The sequence below is a fragment of the Toxorhynchites rutilus genome, chromosome 2 (assembly GCF_029784135.1).
Source record: "Toxorhynchites rutilus septentrionalis strain SRP chromosome 2, ASM2978413v1, whole genome shotgun sequence".
Lineage (NCBI taxonomy): Eukaryota > Metazoa > Arthropoda > Insecta > Diptera > Culicidae > Toxorhynchites > Toxorhynchites rutilus.
Window position 1 is genome coordinate 180073999 of NC_073745.1, and position 12288 is coordinate 180086286.

A 12288-nucleotide genomic window follows, 5' to 3' on the forward strand; every position below is an offset into this window, starting at 1 on the left:
TATTTTTTTGAGTTACAGTACTTGATAAATTCGGCTGATACGCCTTAACTAGCACGTCAACGTCTCTTATCCAATTTGTGAGTTCGTCATTGTTTCCCGAAAAAATCGGAATTTCTTTAATTAAGTCCGGAATTTTTTCAATTACAGATGGATCTGCTGGAGATCCATCACTATTTTGATATATTGAAATAGGATCTCTATAATCGATAATTTCCAAGTCCGTGGTCTGTCTGTTTTCCAAAGTTTCAATCCTTTCTAATATTTCTCGAATTTGTTCCGCCATACTGATATTTAAATTTCGAAAATTAGATATTAGGTCCTCAATTTTTAAATAATTTAATTTCCAAAGAATAAATTAAATCGATACAAAATATATAGATTTCAAAAAATAGTTCACCTTTTTTATCACTTTATAATAAAAGTTTATTTCTTTTTTTTTAACTCATTTATTTTTTTCTTCACTTTATTTATACACTTTTATATAAAAAAATAATAATAAATATTAACTTACAATATTATCCTTATATACATGGAGATCCGTCGTGGTGTTACACTTTCCCGACACGGATGTATTCTTCACGTTCCTCCACGAGCGAGTTATTGGCTGTCGTGGTTACTGGTGTACAAATCGTGCGGCTGCTACTGCGGTCAAGTGTCCCTTTTTCGTGTTCAAATAACTTAGCACTCGCGAACTTTTTCGTGGCGATTTCACTTTGCTATTTTCAACACTACTTACACACGGCGGTCCCTATTCGGGCGCCAGTTAATTAAATTACTTCACATTTATTTAAAAAAAAGTATTTTTTATTATTCACTTTTCCCTACTACACAGTTTGAACTTAGAATTATAACTAACTGATGAACCGCTGCTCCCTGGTTTTATATTGTCAATTTGGAATGCGCCAGTTGGTTTCCCCGAAACGCAAGTGGCGCGCGTTGTCGCTCGTCGGTAGTGTTTTGTGTTTAATTTCTCCGGTATTGGCAGGTGTTTCTGGAACTGGTGCTGCATGTTTTGGCTGGCATCGCTGGGTGCATCGGTGGATTTTCTAGAATTAGATGTTGCGGCTGGAACTGGTGCTAGCTCTTGTTAACTCGTGTTTGCTTAAGACACGAAAATCGTTGAATAATTACATGATCTACCACCAGATTCAGCTTCTTGTCTTCTAGCAAAAATCTTTAACCAGAGAACCGTGTACATCATAGAGCGGAATGTCCTCCATGATGAAAGCATACCGGACTTTCAAAATGCAAAAAATTAAAGGCGAATGGATTTCGTTTGCATTGGTCGTTGTCAACGTTCCCTGACACAAGAAATATCAGCGTCACATTAATGAGTTTCATCCAGCATTTACGAACGGTACGAAAGAAGTAGTTCGCCGAATAGAGTGAACGAGCGGTCGTTCTTTTTCAAAGAACGGTAGTTCTCCCCACGAACTGATTGCGAGCGAACGGTTTGTGAACGGACTAATTCCGTAAGAACGGTTTGCGAGTGAACTGTTGGAGAGTGAACTGTTTGTGACCGAACTGTTTGCGAATGAACTGTATGGGAACGAACTGATTGAGAGTGAACTGTTTGGGAACGAACTAATGCAGCTGAACTCATTTGCGCCGGACGGAATGGATAAATATAACGAGAACGCTTGTAAGGAAAATAAAACGATTTTTCATTTATGAGCAAAATTCATGTAACGCAGGGTTTATTTTGTTAATGTATACTCAATTTTGGGATGAAAATTAAATTAGATTTTCGTAGTTTTAAAAGCAAAACTATATATTTTCAATTTCATGTATTCTTTCAATTCCGCGTAACAATCATATACTTTCTGATTATCAGAAAAAAATCTGGGGGAAGCTAGGGCGATTCATGGATTAGGTAAACATAAAATTTTATAGCGACGGCATGTTGAGAAAAAAGTTTTTTCGTTGCTTTCAATTCATTGTTTGGCCTATTGCGTGTACGTGTTATCGTCATTGTTTGTATGATTGATTGTTAGTGAAAATCGCTGCTCATTTTTTTCCCTGAATGAACATTATGAAATATGATCTTTCATGGATCCTGTGTGTTGTCCAAAAAGAGAATATGAAAAATTGCCCATATTTTATGCGCATCGAATTATTACATAAACTTTTGTCGACCGATAAACGTATTTTCACATACAATTTGCGACTTTTAATGAAGCAGCTTATCTTTCCTCACTAAATTTCAAAAATATAAATCCCATATGTACACTATCCAATCCAACGATATCAATTAAAAGCTGTCTATTGATGTTGGGTTCCAGCTAACATTCTATGTTGTTCTTAATACCGCTGTACGAAAGAGCGAAAGAACGGTTCAAAAGAACTGGTCCACTTAGATGAACTGTTAGTGAGTGAACCGTTCACCAAAGTGAACTGTTTTGCCCACATCTAATTTCTATGCTCATGATTTTCTATGCTGGCTACAAAAAGGCGGCCATCTTAGCAATCCCTTGGTTTTTCTGCTATTATAATACAGTGGAACCTTGATTATCCGTGAGTGCGGTTTATCCGCGAAAGCGAGTTCCATAGTAATGGTATGGTCTTACCCGGAATTTATCAGTGAGTAGGATTTTGTTTTTTTTTGTGTTGGTCATGACTTTCACATTATCTGACTTCTGGTGTACACGAGCTAATAGATGGATAGTGTTGTATAGGAGAAATATTTTCCAAAATTATAAACTCAAACAACGATTTGGTTGTGTAACAGGAGTTATAATTTTTCTGCAATTACATTTTACAAAGTATTTTACAAAGTATAATTTTAATTAATTTAGACTAACGTTTAGTTTCAATTTTATAAATTTCATATACGAACGCACGGAAATTTTATAAAACTCTTTGATTCCTCTAACTTCTATTGTTTCGTATCCAATTGTTTATTCCTACTAATTATCTTTTTTCTTCTTCTTTGCTCATCTTCTTCCCTAACGTTCACTCTTACCAAGGTTGTTCTATGCGAGCGTTGTTTATACTGTGGAGCCAAGTTCATAAATACACGTAAATATACGTGTTGGCTCCTCACATCCAAAACAGCTAGCTTGGCTACGGGACGCTCGTAAACTCCATTAGCTGTTTTTATTGTAGCTGATCGTATTCGACCATCCTTGCCAATGCAGGTATCGATGACCAGTCCTTTCGGCCAACAATTTCGAGGATTCTTCGGGTCAACGATCACAACCACATCGCCTAAAGCGATAGGCTTTGTGTCAACAAACCACTTAGTTCTTCGCGTTATCTACGGCAAATAGTCTGTGACCCAACGACGCCAATACTGGTTAGCGAGAGCTTGTGAAGTGCGCCAACTTTGTCTTAGATAGGCTCCATCGTTTTCATGCGTAGAAAGTGGTTTCGATCCATTAGAAGAATTCAATAAAAAATGGTTGGGTGTTAATGCTGGTGCTGACTGTTCATCGATCGGTACATGTGTTAATGGCCGAGAATTAATTACGGATTCTACTTCAATCAATAAATTACGGAGAACCTCATCCGATAGTTTGTGTGTGGAGCGGATTGCCATTAGATTTTTCTTAACGCTTTGAATGAGGCGCTCCCAACTGCCACCCATATGGGGTGCAGAGGGGTGATTGAATAACCACTCTGTCTCTGTGCTCACAAATTCCTTCATTAGGTCTTCATGATTGATGGCTGAGATCGCCTCCTTTAGTTCTCGACTCGCTCCGATGAAATTAGTACCGCGATCGCTGTATATCGTTCGCGGTGTACCACGCCTCGCAATGAAATTACGAATCGCCATGACACATGAACTCGTGTTTAGTGATGCAACTACCTCAATATGTACTGCACGATCGAAAGGCAAGTAGCTAACATGCCCCAACGTTTCTCTATTCGCCGTCCAATGACTATCTCCATATGCCCGAAGAAATCGATACCCGTATGTGTAAAGGGTGCTGAAAACGCCTCTAATCGTACCGATGGCAAACTAGCCATTATAGGTGGTTGTGGTATCGCTGACTCATTTTTACATCGCTGACATCGTCTGCGAACCATAGAGTAACTAACTCAAATCCGTGGTATATGATATATTTGACGTAGTTCATTTATCACTGTTTGGTGATTCTGGTGATGATAACAGAGATGGTAATGCATGATTATCAGCAGCGTAATATGATGATCACGTGGTAAGATTATAGGATTCTTCGCACTGTCAGTAGCATAGTTACATATATCTATCCTACCACGCATTCTTACTATTCCGTTACTATCCAACCACGGAGACAACTTGTAGAGCGGGCTTGTCTTAGGAATCAATTTTACAGGTTTCGTAGGGATATTTTTCTGCTTCTCCAGTATATTTATCTCTGCGGAAAACTTTTCTCGTTGAGCTAGCCGCAATAAATACAATTGTGCAATTCGTAGTTCTTCCGAGTGTTGCGGACCGATTTTTTTTCGGCTGTTTTCGTTGCTGTAGTTTGCAATTATTGAAAAAGCGATAGACAAGGGCAAAACGGGAAAACGAACGTATACAAAGTACAGGTTCTGGCAATTCGTGGTGGGCCACGAAATTGATTCGCAGTTCCTCAATCGTTGGCAGATTTTCACTTTGTTGTGGCCATTCTTTGTCCGAGCACCAAAGAAACTCGGGTCCAATAAACCACCTACTTGTTTCTGATAAATCCGGTCGCTTCTCCCACTTGGTGCCGTCATCAGCAACATTGAGCTTTGTGGGTACCCAACGCCATTCATGCGTTTCAGATATGTCGAGAATTTCACTAATTCGTGCTGCTACAAACGCTTTGTACTTTCGATGGTCTGCAGTTATCCAGCAAAGGACATCTCGAGAATCAGTCCAATAAACTCGTTTCGTGATTGGGAAAGAAAGCGATCTTAGAATGGTTTGACTCAGCCTAGCGCCGAGTACGGCTGCTTGTAGCTCTAGCCTGGGGATTGACTGATACTTCAGGGGTGCAACTCTTGTCTTGGCTGCCGTTAAGGTGCATTCTACAGTACCATTTTCTTCGAAACACAAAAATACTGCAGCAGCAAAACCATTTTCGCTTGCATCCACGAATGTGTGCAACTGTACTGTACAATTTGTACTTAAACGAATTAGTTTTCGATAGCATCTCGGAATTCTTACGTTTTCTAGCATCGGTAAAACTTGTAACCATGCTTTCCATTTTTCGAATAATTTGGTCGAAATCATCTCGTCCCACTGCACGCCTTCTCGCCATATTTCTTGAAGTAGGACTTTCAGGTACATGAGAAAATGACTGATTAGTCCTAGAGGATCGAAGATGGTCATCAAAACCTTGAGTACCTCGCGCTTCGTCGGATGTCGTTGTCCATACAATAGCTCCCGATCGTAACGATTCCATCCGATCTTATATGTGAATGAATCTGAAGCAGTATTCCACCACATGCCCAGGATTTTTTCTGTTGCTATTTCAGGAGACAGGTCGAGATTCTTCTCTGGTGTAGTTTCTTCTTGTAGTGCTGTTGCTACTCTTTGAGAATTGCAAATCCAGCCCCGAATTTCAAAGCCGCCTTGAGCGTGAATATGTTTGACTTCACGCGCTAGACGAATTGCTTCTTCTTCGGTTTCTACGCTCAACAGCATGTCATCCACGTAGTGCTTGTTTTTAATAATGCTCCGCGTTTAAATTTATTACGTGTTGAGCACAGCTTGGGGAGCAACAAGCTCCAAAGGTCATAACACGCATTACGAAAACTCCAATGTTACCATCATTGTTCCACCAGAAAAAACGTTGGCATTGTTGATCCTCCTCACGAATTAATATTTGGTGAAACATTTCGCATATATCAGCAGTAAGCCCAACTCGATGCTCTCGAAATTGGACTAGAATATCGAACAGCGAACACAGTTGATCAGGTCCTTTCAGAAGAACGGAGTTAAGAGAAACGCCAAACACTGTAGCTGCTGCGTCCCAAACTAAGCGCACCTTATTTGGCTTGTTTGGGTTTGTGACGGGAAACACAGGTAAATACCGCGAGCGTGATGTTGGCTGATCTATCTCCGCTTGTGTTAGTTCTCTAATGTAGCCTTTGGATAAATAGTCGGAAATCTTGACATTCAAACTATTCGCAAGGGTTGGATTTTTCTCCAATCGTTTTTTGAGACATACAAATCTTCGTAGAGCCATTTCTCTACTGTTAGGCAGACGCACGTTGTCATAGCGCCAAAGCAGGCCTGTTTCATACCTGTTTTCATGGAACGTTGTGAGATGCTGCAACAGATTTTGAGCTCTGAGGTCAATCGCAGAAGCGTGAACGTTGTCCAACTTGATTACCCCAAGGCTGTCCAGGGCGAAATAATTTTTCAGTGCCTGATTCAGATTATCATCGGATGTTTGACTGCATTGACACGTATGAAACGTGTGATGGACCATAGCGGAAGCGTCATCCGTTTGCCAACCACCGCAAACCGTCCATCCAAGACGAGTCTTTACTGCAGTCGGTTGACTAATTTGACCTTCATGACTTTTCAGAACAATGTTTACATGAGCGTGTTTCAAACCTATTAAAATTCGAGGTCGTACATTTTTATAGGAGTTGATCGGTAACCCAACTAAGTGAGGACATTGGCGTGATAATAAGTCGATGTCTAAAGTTTGATTTGGAAGATTAAGCTCCTGAACTGTTCTTACACCGGCTAAATTGTACTTTTTTGCATCGTGGCGTGACCCAGCTATGTCTAAATTCACTTCCCGCGAATCTGCTTCGTACCTCTGTGTTCCACCGGTCCATCGTAAGCATAGCGGTCTCCGGATACCGTCCAACTCTAATTCATCCGCAATTGCTTGGTCCAGCAATGTAAACGAAGAACCATCGTCTAAGAAGGCATATGTTGAAACTGAGCGCGTAGGTCCATGCAGCACTACGGGCAGGTATCGAAATAACAAGGTGTTCAGTTGTGTTCGGTGCACATTACAACCATATTTTCCATATTTATTTATTTTATTTCATCTGACTATATATTGTCATATTGAAAAATTGGCGGGGAAAAGCCAAAATGGCGTAAAAACCCCACATCTTTACATCATACATTGAAAGGAGCATATAAAAACATATCATGGTCAAAATATAAACATTAATATAAACATAATCAATTAGCAATCATCGTTGGAAGCGTCTTCGTCCAGTATTCATTATTGATTCAGTGGTCCATGTTGAATCCGGCAACGGAAAGCTTCGGCAGATTGGTTGAAGTCGAAGAATTCATAAAATACATTGAATCGTGCTGACATAAAGCGAATAGGGTCGTGTAAGCTGTAGTTCGCCAAACGTGGTCCAAGATGAAGGAAGCTTCTTGTGCGAAGGGCTCTCTCAGGTGCATAGATGTTTATCTCCGCAAGAATACCAGGACTATCAATTTCTCCCAAAAGCACTTTGGCTGCAAACAATGCCTGGCTTACCTTTCTTCTATTCTGGAGTGTATCGAGTCCCAGTAATTGGCAGCGAGCCTCGTAGGGTGGGAGATTAATTGGATCATTCCATGGAAGAGTACGTAGAGCATAACGGACGAATTTTCTTTGAATTGATTCGATTCTTTCCACCCACAATGTTTGATAGGGGCACCAAACCACCACGCCGAATTCCAGAACCGATCGAACAAGCGTACAGAATAATGCTTTCAGGCAAGTGGGATCGCGAAATTGATCCGAAATTTTAAAGATGAATCCGAGAAGCTTATTGGCCTTGGATATTATGTCCGAGTAGTGCGGCTTGAAGTTTAAAGCTGAGTCAAGCGTAATTCCGAGATCACGTATTTTTTCTACACGTAGCAAAGGATGATGATCGATCATGTATGTAAACATGATCGATGAAGTGTAATGACGTTGCATTTTTTCGATGAAGTGTAATGACGTTGCATTTTTGAACATTTAGTGAAAGGAAGTTTCTTAAGCACCACTCATCGAAAGTGTTTAGCAGGTGCTGCAGTCGCAAGCAGTCAGCCGTTTCCCGAACTGTCATAAAAATTTTGACGTCATCCGCATAGAACAATCGACTACCTATTGGGAGGATCAACCCAATCTCGTTCAAAAATATAGAAAACAGCATCGGTCCGAGGTTGCTGCCTTGAGGTACTCCTGAGCTATTGATGAACTTTTCCGAGAGATCCGTACCAATTTTCACACACAGTTTTCGGTTTGTAAGATATGACCTGAACCAACGAGTGAGCCTTGGAGATACTCCAAGCTTCTCAAGTTTGGCAAGCAGCATGTTATGATCAACCCTATCAAAAGCAGCCTTGAGGTCGGTGTACACAACATCCACCTGCGCTCCAACTTCCAAATTCCTGAGGCAAAGCGAAACGAAAGGAACAAGATTCGTTGAAACAGACCTCTTAGGGTAGAAACCGTGTTGATCAGCAGTAATATAATTTTTGCAGCAAGAAAATAATGCGTCGTTGATTATGATTTCGAATATCTTAGAACAGGCGTTAAGCGATGTGATTCCTCGATAGTTTACGACGTTCTGCATGTCTCCTTTCTTGTAAACCGGGAACATAAATGAATATTTCCAACGTGTTGGAAACACACCCTGCTGTATCGAGATATTGAACAGTTTCGACAGCGGTATTATAAATTCAGAAAAGCAATTCTTCAGTACGCAGGAAGGAATTCCGTCGGGACCAGCAGTGTTGGAGAATTTCAGTTTTTTTATAGCAGATTCAACACAGGCTGATGAAATCGTAGCGATATCAAAATCAAAAATGTCTCTGGGAGTATCTCTTATCGCATCTCCAATCTGGATCGATGAAGCGAAGCGATCGTTAAAAACACTTCTGAAGTGCTCAGCCAGGAGCTTGCATTTTTCAAATGAGCTGCACGCAAATTTTGTTGCCCAGGTGAATTTCCAATGGTAGCCCATCCTCCTTCCGTTTTGTTTTCACAAACGACCAGAACTGTCTTGGATTACGCCGTAGATTGTCCTGATTACGCCGTAGATTGTCCTGAACATCAATGGTAGGATGATCATTAGCAGAAACGTTCCAAATCAGCCCAGATTGATTGTAATCACCAAGTACCAGAGCTAAGTCATTCTGTTCTAGTCGAGATAGTACATCACCAATCGAACTGATGTGATTGTTGATACTGTTAGAATCTGATTTCCGGTCTGGAGGAAGATACATCACACCAACACTTAATGATCTATGTGGAGTCGTAATTTTCACCCACAACTGCTCGAGAGATGTACAGACAGGAGTAGGATCGCGACAGCAACTAAGACGTTTTGAAACTGCTATCAAGACGCCACCTCCGCGCGATTTAGAACTGTTCAGATGATTACGGTCGTTGCGAAATACTGTATACATACTCCCAAACAACTGTAAGGAATTAATTCGTTCATCAAGCCAGGTTTCGGTGAGAACTATAACGTCATAGTTGGAATCAACTGCGGTCAGAAACAAGTCATCTATCTTTGTCCTAAGCCCGCGGACGTTCTGGTAGTACATCAAGAGACCGTCGATTGTTGTTCGCTCTGGTGAAACAATACGTGTCGATCGTGGGCAGCATGGTGTTACGCTGGATCTTTCCATGCAAGCAGAGAGTTCAATTTCAGGATAAATGCTGCAGTTTTGCTGAGGAACACTGAAAGTCGAAGAACTATCAGGCGATGGAAAACTATCAGAATGAACGTACTTGCCTGTATGAGAGACTCGAAAGACCCCGACACCTTCCTCGACCACAGGACCAGAACGTCTAAGAAGGCATGTACGAGCTGCAGGCGCGACTGGGTCGGGAGGACTAGGGGCTTCCTTAGTGCTACAGGCATTGCGTTCTGGGACGATAACTGATGCACGAAGTAACTGGTTTTGGCGCTATTGGCCCCCACCTCCGGAAGGAGTTTGATCCGTAGGAATCCTAATGACTGGTTGGTTTTGCGGGTAGCTTATGAATTCGCGAAAGGACACGTTTTCCGGCCAAGTATCTTTCGACAAAGCAGCGTTTCTAATAGATTTGTTCACACCGACTTTGAAGGTAACAAAACTTAAGGTGGCAGGATCTTTGTCTTTAGGGACCAACCTGATCACTTTTGGTTCTACATCGGCGCTCAAGTTCAAACAATCTTTAGTTAGTTTAACGATGTCATTCTCGGAAGTACTCGGTTCAAATGCGGATAAATAAATCCACAGCAATTCAGCCGGCGGAGGAACAGTTTTGACAACATCGGATGCAGCTTTAGTGCCTCGAACATTGGTAGGCTTATTCACCAACCTATCGTCTTCCCGTTTTCTTTTCGGTGTGTTACGGACAACGTCCGATCCGGGAATTGGCTTCCACGATGCATTGAGCGTAGAGCTAGGCGACTTAGAATTTAACTTGGCGGATAATATACCAACTGCATCCTTTAGCTCAGCAATGTCCTCTTTAAGCGATTTGATGGACGGTGTATCTGTCATATTTTCATTTGTGAAACGAGACGTCATATTCCGAAAGTGTTCATTGGAAAATAGATCCGCGCAGCCATCGCACATCCAAAAAATGTTTCGATCGTAGGTTCCCAAAATCTCACAAAGACCGTAATCTACTTTTGCGCAAATCATATGGAATGAGTTTCCACAATATCCACGACAAGTGATACGATCCGAATCTTTCACAACTTTTTTGCACTTAGTGCATGCCATCCTTAATGGAATCGGATCGATCGTAGAAGATTAAAAGGATCTTGCGTGCAAGATTCTTTCCGCTACTGGCAGGTAGGTGTCGCTTTCGTGCTAAAAATTTTGCGTGGGGAGACGACGAGTTTAAGCTATTGTTTACAAACACTAGAAATAACACAACTATTCACTAGAACTATATAGCACTTTTCGTATCGAAATCCACGTAACTAATTCAAAACAACAAAGTTTATCAACTTGGTAATCGAAATTCAAATGAATCACTAATATAAATGAACTTGGTGTACCGAAAAAAAAACAAAAATATAACGAACAAAAAACATTCAGCTTTGTCAACAAAAACAGTGATGCCAAAGTTGGTTCTCTGTTTTCTGGCTGCAGTGATGGACCAGGGACAATCGCTGAAGAAACACCTGCATTCAATCGTTCTTTTTGATCATTGTGTAACAATGCATGGTGTTTGAATTCACATCCATCTTTGCCACATGGTTTCGAGTTGCATCCTCCCTTATGGCGACGAAGGCATCTTCGACAAAGACCAAACTCTCTTACTACTGCCCAACGAGAATCTCGAGTAAACTCTAAAAAACGTCTGCACTTATCTGCAGATTTGCACGAACCTTTGCAAACAAGATTTGATGTCTGTTTCGGTTCACTAGGTTTTCCACCACCTGCTTTATTAGTTAGAGATTCTGGAAACGATTCTAGATGGGAGTTGGAATAAGTATTACTCCTTCTAGAATAATTTGTATCATTACGTGATGATTTAATGTCCTGTGGAAACGCTGGTATTGTCACTGCGCTGGCAGCCTCAGCCAACGAATAAATCCAGTTTCCGAACGTAGCTAGATTGACCTCAGGAAGTTTGTGCCTATAACGCGCCCAGTCAAGCTTAATTGATGGTGGCAGTTTGCTAACAAGATTATGTAAAAGAGAGACGTTATACATTTGTTCTTCTAATCCGCATGCGTCAACTGTTGCACAAAAGTTTTGAACGTTTACAGCGAAGTCTACAACGGTCTCAAGTCTGTCTTCTTTTATTGGTGGTAAAAGGTTCAGTTTCGCTATGAGAGAGTGTACTATTGCCTCGGGTTGGCCGAAGAGCATTTTCAACGTTGCTAATACTCCAGGGACGTTAGACGGATGCATTAAACGGCTTTTCACGGCCTCGTACGCTCTCCCTTTTAAGCATTTTTGTAACCGTATCATGTTCTCCTCCAACGTGAAGCCACACATATTAGTGGTTGTGTTGAACGTGGATAGAAATATAGGCCATTCCTCGTGATTGCCCGAAAATGTAGGCAGGTCTTTGGATATAGCCTGTCGTGCGGCTAATTACCTTCTAGACACAGGAAAGGAATCGTGGAGACCGTACTCATTGCCGGTATTACTTTCATCTGATCTTGCCGGGGGGTTGGGATTTATATCTTGATGCTGTATTTCACAGCCTCCTTCATGTTGAACATTGTTGGGACCTCGTGGATTGTTTGACCTTGAGCCCGCATTGTGTAGTACATCTGCATTAATTTGCCATCAACCGGGTTACGGACAATCGATTCTGCTATGTTAGGACACGAACGATCTTGGATCAGATGTTGCTCAAGCTCGCCTTGTTCCAAATGGCACTGAAATAAATTTCCATTCTCTTGATGACGATTTGT

The 12288-nt window shown here is 41.2% G+C and overlaps 1 protein-coding gene across 1 annotated transcript in view; it reads right to left on the bottom strand.

Moving 5' to 3' along the window:
- LOC129771785 (uncharacterized) overlaps positions 1 to 10855 on the bottom strand; it is a 68251-nt gene extending 57396 nt beyond the window's left edge. Inside the window, exon 1 of the mRNA XM_055775818.1 lies at positions 512 to 10855. Coding sequence (XP_055631793.1) covers positions 4280 to 5599 — 1320 coding nt within the window. The 5' untranslated portion in view covers positions 5600 to 10855 and the 3' untranslated portion in view covers positions 512 to 4279. The remainder of the gene's footprint in view (positions 1 to 511) is intronic.
- Positions 10856 to 12288: the final 1433 nt, after the last annotated feature.